This window comes from Lacerta agilis, chromosome 14, assembly GCF_009819535.1.
Source record: "Lacerta agilis isolate rLacAgi1 chromosome 14, rLacAgi1.pri, whole genome shotgun sequence".
NCBI lineage: Eukaryota > Metazoa > Chordata > Lepidosauria > Squamata > Lacertidae > Lacerta > Lacerta agilis.
The window spans coordinates 15,434,218-15,456,785 of record NC_046325.1 but is presented as its reverse complement, the minus strand read 5'-3'; the positions used below and the strand labels follow the sequence as shown (position 1 = coordinate 15,456,785).

Here is a 22,568-nt window from a genome sequence, read left to right as displayed (position 1 = left end):
GAGTACCGGTACTTGTCACTCACAAGGAGCCTGAAGAGGACATCAGTGAGGATGGAGGAAGTCCCAAAGGGACTGGAGGTGCAATGGAGCTGTTTATGCTGCTCAACTTTCCCGCCTAACAACTGGTGTGCAGGGCAACACAGCCGCCACTTTCCCGTGCATCCTTCAGCCTCCTGCTGGCTTTAGTTCTAGTTGTGGGTATTTCTGGATACAGTATTTTTGGAATGCATTGAAGACAGAGTAGCAGAGGGCATTTAAATTGTTTTCTTCAACTTTATAGGATTTTACTTACAGGTATGCGTGTGGGAGCCCAGAATATAACCCTTGCCTAAGTGGGGGGGGGCACCTGTATTTCTTCAGACTGCTAGTGTTGAATTTTTTGGTTTGTTTTTTAAAAATAATCTGTAAATGTTGAGAAAGTGTTGAACATTGCAGCATCTCTCAAAAGCATTTTTTTTTAAATCAACAGGTTGCTAATATATTTTCAATTAACCACTTTCCCTTTGGATTTTCTTGTGACAGGATAGATAACAGCTACTAGCCAACTTTCTACTTGACTAACTTTCAAGACTTTAGCTGCAGTTCTGCACCTACCTGACACTAAGCCCCGTTGATCAAAATACAATTTAATTCCAAGTGAGCATGTGCAGGATTGGGCTAGAAGAGAAATCCCTCTAAGCTCATTAGCTTTATTTTTATTTATATAAAGATGCATATCCCACCTTTCTAATACAGTCATACCTCGGGTTGTGTTCGCTGCGGGTTGCGTTCGTCACGGGATACGAATGCGCCGAACCCAGAAGTACTAGAACGGGTTACTTCCAGGTTCAGCGCTTTGCGCATGCGCAGAAGCACCGAATCGCACCATGCACATACGGCACTTAAGGTTGCGGACCTTTCAGGTTGCGAATGGGGCTCCAGAATGGATCCCGTTCGCAACCAGAGGTACCACTGTACAATGTTTTAACAAGGTGGCTTAAACTTGCTGTTCTTTTAACCAAGGTGGTTTTGTAATCATAGCCTTCTAAATAATATATACAGGCAGGGCTGCAGGCGCTTTGCTAAAGGAATCAAAATTCAGCAGTGATGGAACCCCAAATTCTGCAGCAAGAGAAGCTGTGCTCTGTAACCAGTATAAATTATGTGTGATGAGATCATTGCAGTTTTCTGGCAAGAGGAAGCGGTGATCATAAGGACTAGAAAGGGTAAGTGTGTGTGTGTGTGTGTGTGTGTGTGTGTGTGTGTGTGTGTGAGAGAGAGAGAGAGAGAGAGAGAGAGAGAGAGAGAGAGAGAGAGAGAGAGAGATTGAGATTGAGTTTTGGGGGAATTATGTACTTCTGTAAAATTGAGTACATACACAGCCCTGTTTACTGGTATTCCAGCCAGTCAAGGACCACTAATGACTGACCACCTGCACTTTAAGCAGCAGAGCAGTGAAACAGTTAACATATGCTACTTCTTTCATTGGACAACAGTGAGCATGTATAGGTTATTAGCATTAAATCTATACATAAACCAGGCAATTTCCTATGACCAAGGGCTGGGTATTCTCACACCTTTGTTAACTTGCAACTGTGGATTAGAAACCTAAAGAATAATGTCCAAATGACACCAGGGAATTGGAAAAAAATGTTTAATTATGAGAGACAATGCTAGAGAAATAGTCGTCCATACACACAGCGAGGAGGAAAGGAAAATACAACAAAATGGGCCCATCTTCTTTTAGAGCAAAACTCCTCTTAGGAAAAAATCAGAAACATCACAGTGGGATGGGGATATGGGGAAAAATAGACAACATTTCTACTACAGAGTAACCATCACTGGGAAACTGAGGGGGTGGGTGGGTGGGCCGAGGGAGCTGGTGGCAGGGATAGAAAAGGAAGGGACTGGGACAATTGGTAGAGAAAAAAAATACAGGAGATTTTGGCCATAAAATATAAACAGGCTATGTTGCTAAAGGAGCCTCTCCGGCCAGCGAGCTGCCCCTGCCTCCTTAAAACACCCCACACCCATGCCTGGCTCAGGGTTGGGCTACCAGAAGTCTCGGCGATGATAGGAGTCGGGGTCACAATACTTGGTCACCACGACCCGATTCGCAAACTTGCGCCCAGTCAGGCCTTGCATGGCCTTCTGACAGTCGAAGACAGATGTGAACTCCACAAAGATCTACAAGAAGGATTGGGGGGGGGGGAGAGAGAATTAATAGTATACCTATCCCACTTAAAACTGCATCCATAGGCAGCTGTGGAGATGGGCAACTGGAGGAGTAAGATCTGGATCCAGAGCCCTGCTGCAAACCCAGCCTGATGGGCGGGGTATAAAAAAATTATCGTTATCATCAATCATCATCATCATCACTATTATTACTATTATACAAGAGTGGGCATGCATGAAGAAGGTATCTGAGCTCCCAGCTCTGCTGTCACAACACACCTAACCTTCATGGAATGCTTCTTGTCTGCAACTATCCTATTTTCTTGGCTAATTATGCTGAAACAACTCAACCCATTCTTTGACAAACTGACCAGAGCTTTGTAGTTCTCAAAGTAATAAGATATTTGCACTGATTGGTTTTAAATCAGTCTAGTACCACAGAACTCTGATGTGGCAATAGGATTTTAACACTGACTTAAGGCATCAAACTAGATTTCAAGCTTTTCCACCTCTCCAAGAGTTCTGGCTTCTAGGTCCACTCAACAGATTAGAATGAAATGCAATTATACTTTAGCACTTTCAAGAGTCAACAGAAGTACTACACAACCCACTGCCTCTTAAATCCTGCTTTGGAGAGGGAAAACCAGAAGGATCAGCAGTGGCAGGAGTCAGGGTTGCAGTACTTGGTACCCACAACCCCTTTTCTGGATCACCAAAGCCTAACTTTTTGTTAACTGCCAAGTTGCATTGTTGTGATCAAATCTTGACATGCCTTTGTAGAAGTGTGTCTTTCTGCTAGAGTTGGAGCTTTCTAGTGGCAAATCATGTTACTTCAGCAATCCATCCAGTACTTTGCCCTCCCCTTTCTACCTAGTGCTAAGTCAATGTTTAGCAACAGCAGCGTTTTATCTGACATGACTGCAACTTCCTTTGTTCCTATCCACTTTGCTGTTCTAACTCATCTGAACACCCACCAACAGAGAGAGAGAGAGAGAGAGAGAGAGAGAGAGAGAGAGAGAGAGAGAGAATGAGAATATGAGCAACTGCCAAGTACCTTGCCACAGCCAGGCACCTCAACGCCATCAACAGGCCGGGGAATCTCAATGGACTTGACAACACCGTACTTGCTACACTCATCACGCACATCCTCGACGATCTCCTCATACTCCTCGTCATCCAGCAGCTCCTCAGGCAGCACCATATTCATGAGGCACAGCACCTCCGTGGGGTGACCACCCATCTGCACCTGCGAGCTCATCAGGCCCGGTACCTGCAGGGTCACTGGGGTCTGGTTTATTGTGCTCTGTGGGGAAGAGGAAAGAAACAGACATGAGTACCATGCCACTGCTGCCAAAACCCCATCATCCCATGGAACAATTCTACACAAACACCTAGCCTCAGAGCCCTGACATTGTTTCCCTTCCACTAAACCCAGAAATTCTGCCTCTTAGAGTACAGGGGTCAGGTCAGTTTCTAAGGATTGGCATAAAAGGAAGGGGTGGCAGCTGAAGTCATCCTTTGTATTATCAGATATATGAAGATTTTGGCATATGGTTCTTGGGAACTTTCTCTCTGGTTCTAAAGCCATGCCTCTCAGGGCAAATGTTCTTCCTCCAATATATAACTGAAGTACATCAGTTGAAAAAAGTGCCATCCCACATTCTCTTTATCCAGGGGTCAGCAAACTTTTTCAGCAGGGGGCCGGTCCACTGTCCCTCAGACCTTGGGGAGGGCCAGACTATATTTTGAAAAATTATGAACAAATTCCTATGCCCCACAAATAATCCAGAGATGCATTTTAAATAAAAGGACACATTCTACTTATGTAAAAACACGCTTATTCCCAGACCATCCGCGGGCCGCATTTAGAAGGCGATTGGGCTGCATCCGGCCCCCGGGTCTTCATTTGGGGACCGCTGTCTTAATCAAACTAATGCAGGTGGTTGTGTGTCATTATCAATGCAGAAAGTCACCAACCCTCTTTTTTTAATGACATTTTTACATTTTACCAGGGGTCCTTCACATGTACTGCGGCCACACACCACAGATCCAGATCTGCTGGATACCAGAATGAGGACAGAACTGGACCCTGGCAGATTTAATGAGTATTTTGCCCTGGTTACACAGAGGGAGATCTGAACATATGTTTTAGTGACATAGGGAAGCTCCCTGCATTCCAAATTGAGAAATCAAGTCTCTGCTCTAGAGAGACTGACCCTTACAAAAAAGACAGCAAGAGAAAGAAAGAAGAGCCTTAATCATCTGACCAAAGGAGCATCCTGCTTCTCCGTGGCAAATCAGATGCTTCTGGGAAGCTCACAAGCAGAACAAAAAGGCAACAGACTTCTCATACTCTAGCCACTGATAAAACATACTCTTCTTGAACCACTTGGCACCTTCCTGAACCCCCTCCCCCCACAAATATATGCAAGAAACCTTACTCTTTCACAGCACCAGTCCTATCCTCCCCCTCTTTCCACCACCCAGCAGTTCCGTTCCTTCCTCACCAGAGTAGCATTCTTGGCTCCGACACTGGCTCTCTGCACCAACAGTTTCTTGTCGCCCAGCTGCATGCCATTCAAGCCCGCGATGGCCTGTGAGGGCAGAAAAAAGTGAATCCAGACACTTCAAATCTTGTGCCTCCAAGGCCACCAGCCATATACCCATCCACCCTCTGGCCCCACCTCTAAAACATCAACACAGTCACACACACAAAGGTGGCTTCTTCCTTGCCCCCCAACCAGACTCCTACCTGAACTGCACTGCCATGGCATTAATACCGTATTTAGCTCAGTTACCTGCTGGGACCCAAAACGGGCATAGAACCAAGATTTTAAAAAAGACCATAATGTTGGAAGGGGTTAAAGTGGGTCAACAAGGACTGTCTGCATGAAGGAGAAAGTGCAGAGGTGAGGTTTCAGCTTCAGCTAAATGTCATTAGCATAGACAGACGGTTCTTTTTCCAGAATGTGAATTCCATTGCTCTGTAGTTGCTGACATACTTCTAAATTGCACACCCCCTCGCTAAGCCAGCTCCAACAAGGGCCTAAATACCAGGGTTCACACCAAGGAAATGTTTACTTTCCAGACTAGTCTCATACGCAAGTGTACAAGCTTGAGCAACCCCTTTTCCATTCATGGGGGCAACAGAGAGCCATCTGCCTCAGGCATATGGCAAGCTAACGGAGGAGTCCAGGCTTTAAGGCACACCCCCACCTGCTTCTGCTTGGTACAATCCAGTGGATGAAGCAGTGGTCTTGTCTTTGTAAACAGGATTCAAATCAAATCCAACCTTCGTTGTGCCTCATGAGTTTGCCTGGCAAGTCATGATCAGAGACTTATTACTAAGCACTGCGCAACTTTCAAACATACGTAAGGGTCAAACATCTGCAGAATCTCAACTTATGTTTTAAAGGGGCACAATTAGCGCTCTCTCTCTCTCTCTCTCTCTCTCTCTCTCTCCCAGAGTGTGTGGAAAGTTATCAGCAGCCAGAGCCGCAACTAGACACAGTATCCAGTACCAAAAATAGCAGGACACCAGTGTCCTGCACAGTAACTTACTGGCATCCACCCACCCCTGTTCTTCAACTTCCTCACTCAGATGGCCTAAACCTATATCGCCCTCCCCCACAATGCAGTATGCCACTCAAGACCTTGACTTTCACAGCTCTCTGAAAATTCTGAATTTCGGAAACAGAATAGCTCACAAACAAATACATTAAATTTCTGTAAGTTGGAAACTTTGGACCTGCTGGGGCTCAGAACATCCAGTTTTGTCAGCATCCCATCTGTAAAATGGGTCTAAATTACAAGCCTGAGCAAATGGCACCAGGAGACAAACTGACACGGCTGGCATTCTTAGTTTGGATGCAGAACAGCAGAGTTCAAGTCCCATCCCAGGGGAGTGAGAGTAGGCCACAACCTCTCAGAATAGTTGTGCAACTAAACCAAGGTCATATTGAGTGCACTGTGAACTGAATCATTAAGCACGTTAAGAGAGCTGAGATCTTTTTGAATTCTGGAGATACTTAAGTGTAGCACTGGATTCTTGGGTTCACTATCACACTCCATGTCCTGTTACTCTTAATATTTTGTTTGCCAGAATCTATGTAATGTTTCTTCTTGCATCCAAAAACACTGATTTTTAATAAATGAGGGGTGGGAACCTTTATGTGAACCAATTAAAAGTTAACTTCAGGATAGTTTTCAGTAATGCTATATCTTGCCAAACCCTCACTTTTGTATACATTATAGACTGATAACATGTCACCTTGCTGCAGACTGCCATTCATCATGAATCACTTCTTTGTGCCAGGGAATGGGTGTACTTTTAACTCCCAAGAGCATTGGGTATTAACTTTCCCTTGCCTCAGAGAGCGGTATGGTAGCAGTTACTCCTGGATCAGCACTTTCAGGATGCAATCTTCAAGCACGATTGGGGAGTAAGAAATCTCACTCTTCAACAGAGCTACGTTAACTATAACTGGACTGTGCTGTCAGCATCACTTAAAGCTAATTCATACATCTCCTAGAAACCTTAGCAAAGTACAGAAACTTAGAACGTGTTTTCTAAGCCACCTTGAAATCTCCATTCTTGACCACAGCAGGCTGTACTCAGCTACTCTCTCTCTCCTGCTAACCATTTCAAGCTTCTCTTCATAACCGCAAGAGAACTTGGCTTTTTTTAAAAGCCAAGATTATTTAGGATGCTTTGTTCTAGGCTAAAAATTGAATTTGGTAGTTGAGAGTCCAAGCACACAGAATCTTGAAAATAGAATTGTACTTTGAGGAAGCCATTTACACATTGTCCTGAGGCCAGGCTCTTATAAACTGCCTGTGATCCTCAGATGAAGGGCAGCACAGAAATTTAATTAATTAACTGATGAGGCAATTGCCCTGGGCCTCACACATGGAGAGACCACATTGACAAACAGTACACATCGGGGAAGGGGTGACACCGAGAGCACAGTAAGAGGAAAGGGAGACTTCAAATAAGTTTACCCAGACCCCAGACATCCCAAAGTCATAATGCTGAGTCACATTCACAAGACATTTATCCCAATAGCATCTAACCAAGATCTACCTTCCTACTGTTTAAATAAGCTGCTAGTCACCGTACTCTCAGCGAACACGGCAAATTCTCCTCTGCTTCTGATGCCTTTCTAAGTATCTGAGAATTCTTTTTTCAAAGGAGCACCATCTAATTCTGTATGTCTGAACCAAGATTTTAGCTCTTGCTAAAAACTCACAGCTTTCTCCTGAATGCAGAGAGACCAGAAGAGCATGGGGAAAACACACATTTCCCAAGTAACATATGGGAAGAAAGAATGCACGGGACAGGAAGCAGGCGTGGGGAGTATATATAGACACACATATCCATACACACTAACAGAGGCACTCAATTATGAAAGAAAACCACATGCATAACCCTTATGAGATCAACCCAGAAATGAGAGCTTACGCTCAGCATGCAAAGTTACCACCGACACTCTCCGAACCCTATAGGGATTTGTGGGGTGTTTCCTCTCCACCACAGGTCCCCCCCTCTCCAACAGGGGCAAGGGGAAAACCGGGGTGCTTTTCCTTTGGTTTATAATTGCACATGCCAAAACTTGCATTTAACGACTCCTGCTGGAGTTAGCAAGCAGAGCATGTCTGCAGGTTAAGGGCCTGTTCCACCTCCTCCCGCTGTAACACAAAGCACAGCGAGAGAAAGGAAACACAGTTATTCTTAAGAGTGCGGGATGGAGAATTCACTTGGGGTTGGGGTTGGGGGGTGGGACAGGTGAAATGTGCTACGGACCCGGCTCTTCCCTGGCTGGTGAGGGGAGGGCTTCTTACCGGCTCTCGGTCGGGCACGGCGGCCGGGGTCTTCGCAAAAAGGCCGAAGCCTTCTCCGACTAACATTCGGGGAGAGTTGTTGTTTTTTTGGGGGGAACAAAAAGCAGAAGTGATCAGAACACTAACTCGATGGTGTCTGCCGCTAAGTCAGCAGCTGTGCTGTAAGGAGAGAAAAGCTGGCACCCCCTAGAGGGGAGGAGAGAAAAAAACACCCCACCTGCTCAAAGGACAAAGAACCCCCCTTATCCCACGGGCCGGTCGGCGAGCTGCTGCGGAACAAAAATAAAAAGAGACTACCATGAAGAGAGGCTGGCCCTACCTGGTCTGTGACGTTGATGTCCACATATTCACAGAAGGCATAACCTTTCGACAGGCCAGTGGCACTGTCCTTCACCAAATTGAAAGCCTTCAGGGGTCCAAAAGAAGTGAGCAACTCCTTGACCTGAGAGGCAGAGGACAAGGGAAAAACAAAGGTGAGCTGCGAGGGCTTCATTTGGGTGCGTGCATACGATCATGCTTGCATGCCACCCACACAGGCATTTTAAGCACTGTGCTGAGCTAAGGAGAGTGGCTCTCCATAAAATGAAGACACTTAAATGGAAAGGAGGAAGGGGGTGTGGAGGAAAGAAACTGCTTCTCACCTGATCATCATTAAGATAGTTTGGCAGACCCCCAATGAACAGCTTATGAGCAGAGTCTGGAACCACTGTGGACACCACTCCTGTGGGGAAAGGGTTAACATGGTCTGTTGAAAGGGTTTTGTGTCAGTCACATTTTCAGATCAAATGCATATGGGAAGACTGTGTGGGCTCTGGTCTCATCCAGTAAATCACATAAAACTCTGCCCATCCCCTTTGGTCTTCTTTAGTTAACAGGGTGCATCTAGTATACTCACCTGGCACATAGACTGAAGGGTTTTCAGACATGCCAGGGAGTGGTTGGTAATCATGTGGGCGTCTGATCTTCAGCGACTGTCCCTGGAAAATGATCCCATCAAAAGCCATAGCCTGGGTAGTTTCATCTACAGAGCGGAACTGCAGCAGCAAAAACAAATAAACAGAAATGGAGAAGGTGAAAGGTTAAGGGTGTGTGGTATGGCCTGCAAAAGGGTGTGGGTGTGTCATTAGACGCCCGCACTGAAGGGCCAGATAATGAAAAATGATGGCTCGGGGGTTCTTAAGGGAAGAATTCCACCCTTGCGATGAAAGGGGTAAAACAGACAGTACAGAAACTGTGGAAGTGATAGAATCAAGTTGTTCCCTGCATTCTCTGTATTCATTGCATATTCTGCATGTATGCAATGAATGGAATTTCGACCAAGTGTGCCCCACATTCTAGAGCACTCAAGAGCAAATTCCACAACAAAAATTATGTTATCTATATAAATAAGCAAGGCATTGCTCAGAATCTCCTGCATCCAGAAAAGCCTAGCCAAACTCTCTCCTGACCTCTCCCACTTTCCTGTGCAAAATATAATTGACTCCCCCAATGATATCCCATTGTTTTCCAACACTTCCATGAATAGTTGCTATTGTGAACCTCTACTCCCACCGCTTAAAAAAAAAATCTCTTTCCAAATTCAGCATGCCCAGTTTACATCCTTGCCTTTGTAATTCAGTTCTTTATCCTTTTCATTGGTGTGAGCTTTCAGTCACAACTCCAAGGCCCATTACTAAGTAATCTGACTCAGTGCTGTTAACTGCTCAGAGCAGAAAAGGGCAACATGGATTGATGGCTGCTGATCCTACGTCTACTTTCTTTTCCAAAATACACCAATTCTATTGGAAGACTCACAAAAAACCTCCAGCTGATAAAAAATAAAGTCACTTTAGGTTTTTCCACAATCACTGGAAACTAGCAATTTCCTCTATAAAATCTTCACAATCCACCAACAGATTATGTGAAATTCTAAACTTGTCATATTTTGCATGTTGGAATCATATCCAATTGAAGTGCCCTCTAACTGTACATGCCTCAACTCACCTCCAAAAATGCAAAGTTCTTGTCCTGGTTTATCTGCACTGCCAAGACAGGGTTACCAGGAGCCTGGGTAAGGCCACCAAGGCGCATCTGAGCATTGAAGAAATCCATCATAGCCTCCTGTTGGGGGTCATGGAGAGAATGGAAAAGGGGAGGTTTTATGTCACACACTAGAAAGGCCTTCAGGATCACAAATGGATTACAAAGTGAAACTGCCTACTTGCCTGCTGCGATGGTAGCAAACTTTGGGGCTACGGGGCAGATTGCAGTCCCAAACATTATCCACTTTAAAAAGAAATGGAAACAACTCTTTGGTCTTTTTTTTTTTTGGTAGAGATATTCAGATAATGACCACCATATTTAACTCCCTGGTCATTTAAGCACTAACAGTGCACTTCTATACCAGTCTACCCAGAGAGAGGCACCAGTAAATTCAGTGGGACTTATTCCAAGTATGTATAGGATTACAGCCCAAATATTATTATTTCCCATGTCCACCCAAATAGCTGTTGTTGTTTTTTTACTCTGAATCCACCTCTATTCCAGATATTTGGTCTTCTCTGCCAGAGGCATACCATGTGTGCAGAAGGAGGATATGAATTAAGAGCTCTGGAAAGGGATTACAGGTTCAGCTCAAAAGGTATGGCAGATTATGTATAGCCCTTTTGGAAATAAAATCCCTTCATCTGTGTCACACAGTAATGTCCCTTGACAGATTTGGACAGTGAAAAAACAGGACTGGAAGCAATGCTGGAATACAGTGGTACCTCGGGTTACATACGCTTCAGGTTACATACGCTTCAGGTTACATACTCCTAACCCAGAAATAACGCTTCAGGTTAAGAACTTTGCTTCAAGATAAGAAGAGAAATCATGCTCTGGCGGCGCAGCGGCAGTGGGAGGTCCCATTAGCTAAAGTGGTGCTTCAGGCTAAGAACGGACCTCCAGAACGAATTAAGTACGTAACCAGAGGTACCACTGTACTGCTTAGTTCCTACTCTTAAGTTCCAGCTTAGTAAAAACACTGCAAAGGCTCAAGCAAGTCACCTTGCTCGGTACTACAGAAAGCAAATATCCCAATCAACAGTGATTTGCCATTCTAATACTGGAACAATTCGTTCCCACCTGAACACTTGGTAAACCCTGAAAGAAATGTGAAAGAAGCAACTAATGTACTTGGGGGAAGAGAATGTGGCCATCAAAAACAGAACAGCAATTACAAGCCTCTGCAGCCAGATTACCAACCTCAACTCCCTACAGCACCTTCCCCCCGCCATTGTTAAAGACTGAAGAATTTGTAATTTACTCAATTCCAAAAGAGAAGAACATTGCAGTTAACTCTTGCATTTCAAAAGACATGGTCTAAAACATGATCTCTCAGAAAGAAATATTTAAGAACTAGGTGATTAAAGAAAGATGAAGCTAGGAGCACTGGAGTAGCAACTCCAAGCCTCTATTTATCGGCTTTTCATGGCTGTCACAATCCAACATAATTCTGGCACCTGCTGCATTGTCCTGACTACATTTTGGAGTCCTGTTAGCAGGATGAAGAGATCTGAATGCTGAATTCAGCCTCACCTGGCTCATGTTTTCACCATGAACTTATTCCCCCAAATTTCTCGGCAAAGAATCTTCCTTTCAACACCCCCAACCCAAGAGAGAAAATACACCAGTTGTTTCAGAGGCACATCTGAGGGAACAAGCAAGTACCTCAGTGATTCCAAAGGGGATGTTTCCCACATAGAGACGCCGGGCTTGCCGTGTCATCTGGCTGCCTACTACTGGCACAGGAGTGGGGGTCACTGCCAGTCCATCAGGGGTCATTGTTGGCAGGAGGGCTGTAGCTGGAATTTGCCCAGCAGCTAGGTAAGGGGAAAAACAAGACTAGCTGTTACAAACTGAAGATTCTCAGCTGGAAATATCACAAGGCATATCACTCTTCATTTGGAGAGACTGCTAACAAAACTACACAGCATTCACTTTCTAAAGGAACTGAGACAAGTAAATTATGATTATTGCTTATATGCCACATTTTATCCCAAGTGACTTCCATGTAGTTTATATGATAATGAACAAATGACATGCCATTAAGGGGGGTGGGGAGAGGTGAGGGAGGAGATGAGACCTAGCAACTAAACAATTTTCTGAAATCACAAAAAGTCTAACAAGTTACTTCTCTATTTCTGGAAGGACAAAATATCATTTTCAAAAAAACAGGTAAGACAATATGCAATCTTTAAGCAGCTTCCAAGCACAAATGAATTTTTTTTAAATAATTGGCTGGTAATCCCAGTTTAAGGTTTTTAGCACTCACAGTTGTAGGAATAAGTCTGTGTAAGTGTAATAGCAGAACACCAACCTCAAGTACCAGAATCAAGGAGAGAGAAAGAGATCCAGATTCAGGTAGTAGATAAATGAGTTGGTAGTTTTTAACATTCATATGGCAATGTTAAGAGACTTGTTCCCAGTTAAAGCAGACATATATTTTAAATGTAAAATCAAAAAGAGAACCAAGTGAAGCCCACTTATTAGCCTAGCTGTGTAGTGAGAAAAATTGATCCAGAGTTCTTCCTCCACCAAGGGAAAATATGACTTCAATTTGATTTCCTTAGGAATGGAGGGAGATGCATGCTTGAAACTGAGAGAACATTTCAGAAGGAAAATAGGAAAAGGTCAACACAAGTTTGTATTTCCATTAATTTGCATGGTAGAGGAACATGCTCAACTAGCTGCAACGTATAACACTATTTTACAATACATTAAGGCAAGGTGACCGAAGCAGAAGCAGACCTACCTTGCATGGCTTTATACTGCATGGGAGTGATGTGTTCAAAGCCTGGGGGCGGAACATCCCAGTACTTGCGAACCTTCTTCTTCTTCTCATGCCTGGGAGAACGGCTGTGGAAGGAAGACAGGGGGGGAAAGGTCAGCTGGAAATGGGCTTTTGTTGAATGTAATATGAAGATTAATGTACCAGTCATATCTACTGTACACTTGTTTCAGTTTGGGACACCATCTACATCAGGCTTCCTCAACCTCGGCCCTCCAGATGTTTTTGGCCTACAACCCCCATGATCCCTAGCTAGCAGGACAGGACCAGTGGTCAGGGATGATGGGAATTGTAGTCTCAAAACATCTGGACGGCCAAGGTTGAGGAAGCCTGATCTACATAGAACAGGGAGGATAAAAATCAATGATTTTTTTAAATGGATTTCTTTGAGGCTATTCATCGGGAAATAAGGATTTGTTTTAAGTTTTTCATGTGTGCTAAAACTCAGTCTAAGTTTTTTAAAAAAGTTTAACCACATCAGTTAACAAACATGGATACATATGTTATAATGTTATTGCTTTAGTTAAATAAATTGTTTAAATTGTTATTAAGGAAATGATTATTTTTCTCCTTCCAATAAAGTACAGCAGAAAAGTTGTCCAAATATAAATAGTTAATTTATAAAACCTCACAATAATTTCATAATTATCTGCCTATGTATTTCTAATAGTCTAACCAAATCAGTAATTTTTGATATAACTATAAAACTACTCTGAAAATTTATTATTCCAAAAATGAAACCTTTATCTGGTTGTAAACATTAAGATTATATCAGCAAGAATGAGTCTTTCTGTAAAAAAAAAAAGATTTAAATCATGGGTAGGCAAACTAAGGCCCAGGGGCCGGATGCGGCCCAATCGCCTTCTAAATCCGGCCCACGGATGGTCCAGGAATCAGCGTGTTTTTACATGAATAGAATGTGTCCTTTTATTTAAAATGCATCTCTGGGTTATTTGTGGGGCATAAGAACGCGTTCTTCCCCCCCCCCAATATAGTCCAGCCCCTGACAAGGTCTGAGGGACAGTGGACCGGCCCCCTGCTGAAAAAGTTTGCTGGCCCCTGATTAAATCAAGTCTTACTGACTAGTGATTTAAATCAATTTGATTTAAATCAAATCCACCCTGACATAAGACTCCAGGGCCGATCCCTTTTAATAGTAACCCCCAGGATGAATCCTAGCACTGAATGTGATAATTGTATCTGCACCCAAGATCTGATTGCACGGCTGCCTCAGTTAACTGTGGAAGTGACAACCCTGTCAGCACAAGGAAGAAGTAGCAATACTCACCTCAGGGGACCCGCTAGGCTTAGGGGTGATCTGAAATGGAGAAACAAAATGGGTTTGTAACCATTCCTGGTGGATACAACAGGCCCAGGTAGACAACTCAGTAACAGCACCAGGGCAACATGTGCCCTGACAGAGACTGTGTTCCAAGAAACAACAGCGTAAGGCAATTGGTGGGGGGTGGATTGGAGGGATCCGCAGAGACCACCACTGATCTATTAATGCTGCAACAGATAATTTTGTAACTTCATTAAGAAAAAGGGAGAGAGAGAATAGTCAAACTTCCACTAGACAGTGCATCTGTCTAGAGAGGATATTGGACAGCAGAAATAAACCAGTGCTTTATTACCATCCATGAACAATAAGATTCTGAGCTTTTCAAAGACGTTAATCAAGGAGTTCTCTGACTTTCATAGTTGCATTATATACAGATAGAGCAAAGGCAGACAGTGGTGATAGGGCTGCAAAACTCATCTGAGCCAAGAAAATGCAAGTGTGCTGACTAGCAGGAGATGAGAATATTGTTTAATTTAAAGATTTCTATCCTGTCCATGTCTCCAAGGAGAATCAAAGCTACTGGCAAACAATAACAAAAAACCTAAAACAGATACAATCCCTTTAAAAAAAATCAAATCAGAGTATGTGTATTTAAATTGTATTCAACCTGATCAACAAATTTCAGCATGAAATAAGCAACAGAACCAAGCCAGCAATTTTAGCTGTAGAGCAGTTATAGTGCTTTCCAATCTCAGTCACTAAGAGAGGAACTCTGTGTGCGTGTGCGCACGCACACACAGAGAGAGACTGTTTCAGAAGCTAACACCGTATGAATCTGCTTTTGTGCCCCTAAGGTTGCTTTCTTTCTCATATGAACTCCCACAATCTTGTTTTTCTACTAACATGTTTCAAATCATGATTTTGAAGTACATGCAACAGAAATTAAATTGTAGGTCTCCATGCAAAGGCAGTTTATTTTTATGTACAGATCCTATTCAGGCACTTTATAAATAATCAGCATCTCAAAAAAACAGAGATGGTACTTGGAAGCTTTGAATGCAAGGGTTAAAAGCTCCTTGATGTTTCTTTCAGCAAAAAGTCTAAATTCCTATGTTCCATCATAAGGATGAGAAGAAGAGTTTGGATTTGATATCCCCCTTTTCACTACCCGAAGGAGTCTCAAAGCGGCTAACATTCTCCTTTCCCTTCCTCCCCCACAACAAACACTCTGTGAGGTGAGTGGGGCTGAGAGACTTCAAAGAAGTGTGACTAGCCCAAGGTCACCCAGCAGCTGCATGTGGAGGAGTGGAGACACGAACCCGGTTCCCCAGATTACGAGTCTACCGCTCTTAACCACTACACCACACTGGCTCTTAAGATGGGTCTGCTCAGTTAAGAAAAACTTATTTATGGATAACGGAAAGTGAATGAGGCAGGACTAAGTTTGTCCCAATGAATCTTATGCATCTAAGGTTTTGTCCAGGGCTTGAGCATATTGCTGGACCCAAAAAAGTGGAAACCCAAGGAAAACCCATGCTCTTCATTCTGCAACCCATACCTGCGTCTCCTGCGATCCCGCGAAACACTGCGCTGATCCCTGTTGCGTCTGTCACGGCTGCGGCTGCGGCGTTTCCTGTCACGACTCCGTGAGCGACTGTGGCTGCGTTTCCGGTGGCGATTCTCTTTGTCGCGTTCTAAAGATGAGAGAAGAACTTGATATGCCAATGGTTGCAACATAGGAATGGAGGTTACACTTCTGGTTATCACAAACTCTTACCACTCTCCCTAGGAAAATCAACTCAAATATATTCATAAAACTGGAAAGGTGTGGTATATAAAAACCAAGGCTGCATTCCCCAGGTTACTCTCAACAGCAACTGCTTCAAGAGTGATGTACCGTATATACTCGAGTATAAGGCGATTTTTTTCAGCACATTTTTAATGCTGAAAAAGCCCCCCATGGCTTATACTCAAGTGAGGGTCCCGGACAGAGGCTGTCGGCGGTGGCGGAGTAACAAGCAGCCCGAAAGCAACCCTTTTGGGCTGCTCCTTCCTCCTCCTCCGCCACCTTTGCTTCTGTCGGCTTATAATCGAGTCAATATGTTTTCCCAGTTGTGGTAAAATTAGGTACCTCAGCTTATATTTGGGTCGGCAATTGGGTGCCTCGGCTTATATTCGGGTCAGCAATTGGGTGCCTCAGCTTATATTCGAGTATATACAGTAACTTGATAGACCCATTTCTTAGCCTGAGTCTTGTCTGGTTGCAAATTACCAAACTCACGAATGCTATATGGCAATGGATCATACTTCATGAGCAGCTACTTATCTAGTACAATAGTGGCAGCTGCTAATGAGAAGTAGGGTCAGAAAGCCCTCATGTGCCAAGAATAAACTTGACAGGCTGGTTAGGCTGTGTGTTTTTGTAGATAGGTTGTGCCTATGCTTAACAAGGATTTGGGATATGATATTTTGTGCCTGTACATCTCCTCAATCAGGAGTGGATAAGCTGTGGTCCTTCAGATGCTGCCAGACTACAAGTCCATCATCTCTAGCTATTGCTCATGATGATTAGGGCAGATGTGAGTTGGAATCAAACATCTAGAGGGTCATGTTTGCCCTAAATCAAGTTCAGCACCTACCATTCTCTATAAAAGGCCATAATTAAATTGCTCACACTTCTAGATGACAATGGGCAATAGTCTAACTACCCTTGAAAAAAGGGTCAGCGAGAACCTATAAAGAGGCAGGATAGGAGGTTCTTTCTAGTTTCTCATTGCTAACATGCATGACAAGATTTTTTTAGCAAGGTGTGATTATCTCAAGATCAGCTTTTACCCAAATCTAGCAAGCTGGGGCTCTTTCAGAGGAAAGAAAAATCCTGATGCTCAAGTAATTAACACAGCCCAATCTTTGAGAAGTTAAAACTGTCCTTGATGGGCCTCTTAAAGGAAATGCATGAAATCAGAGGCTGCAAACTCTTTTAAGGAAGAACTGGATGATTGAAAAGGATACACTAGGAAGAAAATGCTGTAAGGTGCCGTTTTTGTTTATATTCCAAGCATCTCTTTTCCATTTTTTAAAAACAGCAGCTAAAGAAGCTGCAGCCATCATCTATCATTTAGCTAAAAACTGAAAAACAAAAGATTTGAGCCAGATGCCTTTCTTGATTACTGCTCTCCACAGCACCCCCTCCTCTAGAATGCCTTCTGAATGTTTTAGTCATAGCCTTCAGTACTTGAAGCAGTTCATAATTCTACATATTTTATTACAAGTGAAATATATCATGCCAACTGCAGAATCTGGGGTTCGTTCTTATGCCCCATAAATTTATACCCCTGCCGTCTTTTAATGCTGCACAACAGGGAAAGGTGAGCATTATTATGAAGTGCCACAAATAAAATGCCTGGCTACCTCAGCTTCTGTTTATTCAGAAATAAAAACATTTTCTTGGTTCTGCACAAGACTGACTCCTACAAATAGGATGCTTCTTTTCAGGAACCGGAACTACTGTTTCTTATTATTTGGCGTGAAGCAAGTCAGAATTAACACACCAACATCAAGCAGCAGAATTCAAATTGTGACATAAAGAAGAACTGTTTTGGACACTAGAGACAACTCATGCAGCTGTGCTGGAAAGGAACAATACAGAGCAATGTTGTACAATGACCAGCACAAAGCAGTATTTGTAATGGCACATCTGTTGCTGTATCATGCAAGGCTTGGGGGTGTTAAGGCTCTCTGGTAACAGGAATGTTTGGGTTTCTGGCTTGGGAGGTCCATATAGGTGAAATATGCGGTGCTTCTGGTTTATTTTCTGTGCAAGGAAGCAAAACAAACAAAACAGTGATGTGGTACCAACACTTACTCTGGCGTATAAGACTACTTTTAATCCAGGAAAATCTTCTCAAAAGTCGGGGGTCGTCTTATACGCCGGGTGGAGAATCTGCGGTCGAGTATATCTCAAACTATATTTTAACTGGAAAAGTTGGGGGTCATCTTATACGCCCAGTCGTCTTATACGCCAGAAAATACGGTATTTTTGAAGTTCCAAGGAGAAGACCCTGTTTTCTCCTATTGCCACAGGCTATCAATCCAAATCACTCATCTTTGTTTTATGCAAGAATCCATTCCTGCCTTGGGCGGTTTTAGTGCAAAATGTAGTGCTAAATGGCTTTCTTCAAAAGGCGTTTATGAGCCAAAAACATTCCTTTGAGGCCCTGTCACTCCTAAAATCTGCCCCACACAGTCTTTGCTAGGGATTCTAGATACAAGGCAAAATACAAATAAGATCATTTCATACTTTTTTTGAACTTTTTGAATGCTTCCCCTCATGCCTGCTAAATGAATACAAACTTCTGGGGTCCCCAGTCCAGCATCAAAAATATATTGTTAGATGAAACTGTAAAGATCCTTGCACATTGTCAAAGGCAAATAGCCTATTATTGTGTGTGTCTACAGATTTGAATAGTAATCCTGCACTAGCCTTAGAAAAAGGAATAGAACAGGTTCTCTGATCACTTCCTGAAGTCACACATGAGCAGCAATTTTGAATTCCTCCTTCACAAATCCAACTGAGATAACCGGGTAGTAAGGACGCTGTCAGATGGCATTCAACCTACCCAGGTCTTGCCAGCTAGGATAGACACTACCTACCTCAGGGTCAATTCCCTTGCTGGAAATTTATGCTCCCGGGGAGACCCATCTCACCAATGGGAACCACTTCCAGAGGCCCATCCTGACTGACATTGATAGCCAACTAAAGGTTTGTGGTTGCTAGGAGCCTGTCCCTCCCTCGAGGGTCAAGATCTTGGTCTTTGACCTTGTGAAGTCAATGACAACTGTCTGCTCCAAGGCTGAAGTTGGAAAAGATGGCTGGAGTTTGTTGTTTTGTAGTAGTAAAGAAGTGCAGCCCCACCTTGGGGCAGAGCAGGGATTGCCCCAGCAGAAAAGCAACTGTCAGGAAAATCCCCACCCCCACTCTACAGCTGCTTGGGGTTATGTCAGAGGGCAGGCAGAACACTTGCCGCTGCAAGGGAATTTGTGGACATAAATGGTATGCATAACTGGTATTTGTACATACAACAGTTGCTTATACAGTTTGCCAGAGATAGCCGTGATCAACTTCTACTTACATGCAACTACCTATTATACTAGACAAGAATGAGTTTGCGTTTGCATGTCCTTTTTCAGAATTAGAATGACATTATCATATACAGCCCATTAGAAGAGTCTGGACAAATCAGATCCTAAGAAATTTCCAGAGTGCACACGTCTCTACTAAAGACTGTGTGATTAGTATGACAGTAAGGCATGCCCTATTAAAAAAGTCCACCTTATGCCACGCCTGCAAAAAGCAACTAGTCTGATCACCTGGGGCAAACAAAACAGCCCTCAATTAATCAGGCAGAGATGCCTTACAAATGTTGGTAGCTTGCATTTTCTTTTTCCATGCAGGCAGGCAATTTTTGCAGTTGCATTTCAAGGCTGCAGTCTTTATTCATGTGAACACTTGGCTATGAACTAAATACAGTGGGATTGCTGCCTAAAGCAAGGAACAGCCTGTGGTCCTTAAGATGTTGCTGGATTGCTACTCCCATCGTCCCCGACGCCTAGCTAAGCAGGCTAAGACCACTGGGAGTGCCTTGCCCTAAGGCAGGCATGGCCAAACTCGGCTCTCCAGATATTTTGGGACTACAATTCCCATCATCCCTGACCACTGGGTCCTGTTAGCTAAGGGAATCATTTTGTGTTGTATTTGTCCCAGTGCATCGCTGGAAGCACCACCAAAAATATACAAGAGTAAAGTAATGCTACCGAGAAAGGAGCCAACATGTATCTCTATTGGGGATCCAGTATGTAGTGGACTTGTGCCTAAGATACTGATTCATAGGTGCTCATACCCTCAGGTGAGTGAGAGTGATGTGGCCTTTCTAATTAGCTAAGATTTGTAAAAAGGTGGAGAAAAGAGCCAAATGAAGAGAAATCGGGTAGGGTATTTTGCAGAGGTGGTTGAAAAATTAGCCCAAGAAGGAAAGACAATACTTTACTCAGTGTCCATGCTAAGCAACTTGTTTTAAGAGATCCATGAGGACCAGGGATTCCTCTCAGCAAGAAGAGTGAAATGCCAGCAAGCTCCTCTGACACAGTTTTTTTCCATTATGCTGGCAACCGGTTGAAAGTGTGTGTGTGTGTGTGTGTGCGCGCAAACTGGTGCTCCTCAAGCCAAGTGAATTTAGTATAAGTACTGATGGGGAAAAAATCTAATTAATGTGTGTTGGTTGAGTTATATGTAAATCTGGAATCCCCACCCCCCAAATTAGTGGACTGAGGAAAGGCTGGATAGCCCAGCTGGCTAGAGTGTGGTGCTGATAACATCATGGTTGCAGGTTTAATCCTTGTAAGGGACAGCTGCATATTCCCCGTAAGGGACAGCTTCATATCCAGGAGGTTGGACTAGATGATCCTCGAGGTCCCTTCCAACTATGATTCTATGATGTAGGGAAAAGAAGAAATGTGGTTCAGCCACTGTGGTGGAATGAGCAGCTCTGGATGAGGACTACTGTAGATTGGATCCTTGGGCAAGTAATTCACTATAAGCACACATTACCTCATGGTTGTGAGGAAAGTTCATGAGATTTATGAAAGGCCAGGATAAATAAGTGAGAAGAGGTGGGAAGAGAGACAAGAGATGTGAGAGCCAAAGTTGTATAGTTGCTAGCATCAGAATGGTGAGATCCAGCTTCAAATTCCCACTCAGTGAAGAAGCTCACAGCATAATCTTGGGCCAGTCACCATCTCAGCCTCATCTACCCATCCCTGGATTGTTGTGAGGGCAAAAGGGGTGTGTGGGTATCGCCATATGTTATTTTCAGCTCCCTAAAGGATAAGATAAAAATAGTAAGAAAATCCACAAAAGTGAGAGTTTTGAGAAGGGAAGATGGGTGTTGCTCAGTGGTACACAGCATGCTATACATGGAAATGGGTCCGAAGTAGGGTTGGGAAAACCTCCTTTCCGAAATCCTGCGCAACCTCTGCCTCTCAGCACGGAGGAATACTCACCGAGGTGAACAAACATCCTCTCCCATTTCTCAAGTTTACAACCCACCTTCCCTAACGCAAAACGTGCACTGGGAGTGGGCGGGAGAACCAGTTACTTATTTACTTGGCCCTCCTTTCTTCCATCATCCTGCAAGTCGGGGACTCATGCAGGCACCGGTATGCTTTGCTCCACGCGGCGTAAAGGCTGCATCATGTGCTTTCTTTGCAGGACGCAACTAAGCGAGGAAAGTTGTTGCTTGGGGGGGGGCCTCCCTCTTTCCCCAAGAGAGTGAACAAAACGGACTCAAGGTCCCTTCCCTTCCAGAGTCCGCCTCATTGGGCAGAAAGTGGCCCGAGAGGGAAAGAGCCCTCCCCGCACTCCATAGCCCCGCCACGCGACACTCCGTTAAGGGCGCGCGCAGGGCCACCAACGGTTCTCCTGCCCTCTCTTCCCTCCCCCGCTTCCCCAGCTGCCGTTACCCCCCCGATCAGACTCCCGCCAAATAAAGCGAGAGGGGGAAGGAAGTGGCCGGACACACGAGAGCCGGCCGGCCGGCCGGCCGCCCCTCCCCCCGTCGCCGCGCACAAACACACGCGCTCTTCGGCCTAACACGGGTCTCCACCGTTGATGGGAGGATCATTTAGCCGCCCCCCAACCCCACCCCACCCCCACGCTCCTCGGCAGCTCAGGGCCCGTCGTGAAGAGCGTGTGGCGGACACAAGAGAGCCATCAATGTCGAAGGGGGCCGCCTCCCTCGCTCTCCCTCCCTTTCTCTCTCCCCCACCCCCTCAGCCCACCCGCCCCTTTGTCCGCTCACCTTGTTTGTTTTCGTTGAGCTGCCGCTCGAACTCGTCGAAGTCGGACATGGTTAACGGAAACGGGACGGAGGAGGGCGGCCTGAACGCGGCCTCGCAGCTGCTCTAGTAGCTCTCGCTCACCAGCTCCTCCTCACGCACTAGGCCTCAGGGGCGCCTTCCCTTGAGTTCGGCAACTTCCGGCGGCAGCTTCGGGTGTTAACGGAAACGCTCGGCTATCTCCGGAAGACGCTTTCGAAATACGCTAGCTAGGCGGTCTCCTTAACCTCTCTAGGACAAAGCCTCGCTCGCTTTTCTTTTATTCGGGAGGCCGCCCCCCTCCCGTGCCTTCGGGTTTTTCCGGAAAGCCTCGGGAAAGGCCAAACCCTGCGCCTTCGGAATTTTCCGGAGAGCCTCAGGTACTTCCGCTGGCGTCTGTTTCTCAGCCCCGCATGAGTTTGGCTCTTCCGTTCGCGCTCCCGCTTAAAAGGAGGGAGGGGAGAGTAAAGAGAACGCGGCTTCTCCCGAGACTTCCACAACTGTTTCCGGGGCTGACGAGTATTTCCGTCGGACGTTAGCCAGTTGCTTCCGGCACAGCTCTTGCACTTTGACCACGTGTTGACCGCTCTTTATAAGAAATAAAGCCTT

The 22,568-nt window shown here is 44.7% G+C and overlaps 1 protein-coding gene across 1 annotated transcript; it reads right to left on the bottom strand.

Annotated features, from left to right (window-relative positions):
* Nucleotides 1-1,616: 1,616 nt before the first annotated feature.
* On the bottom strand, nt 1,617-22,179 carry U2AF2 (U2 small nuclear RNA auxiliary factor 2). The gene is made up of 12 exons (XM_033171231.1): nt 21,944-22,179; nt 15,646-15,781; nt 14,094-14,123; nt 12,770-12,873; nt 11,686-11,837; nt 9,979-10,095; nt 8,891-9,029; nt 8,637-8,716; nt 8,315-8,437; nt 4,662-4,748; nt 3,209-3,457; nt 1,617-2,166 (listed from the first exon to the last, which is right to left on the bottom strand). The coding sequence occupies exons 1-12, from the start codon at nt 21,990-21,992 to the stop codon at nt 2,032-2,034; spliced, it is 1,401 nt and encodes a 466-aa protein (XP_033027122.1). The 5' UTR covers nt 21,993-22,179; the 3' UTR covers nt 1,617-2,031.
* Nucleotides 22,180-22,568: the final 389 nt, after the last annotated feature.

Excerpts from the sequence above, each read along its gene's own strand:
- U2AF2 (XM_033171231.1), bottom strand. The coding sequence starts at position 21,992 with ATGTCCGACTTCGACGAGTTCGAGCGGCAGCTCAACGAAAACAAACAA. Across the intron at positions 15,782-21,943 it reads GCTCAACGAAAACAAACAAG|AACGCGACAAAGAGAATCGC; the intron begins GTGAGCGGACAA and ends TCTCATCTTTAG. Across the intron at positions 2,167-3,208 it reads AGGTGCCTGGCTGTGGCAAG|ATCTTTGTGGAGTTCACATC; the intron begins GTACTTGGCAGT and ends TCCTTCTTGTAG.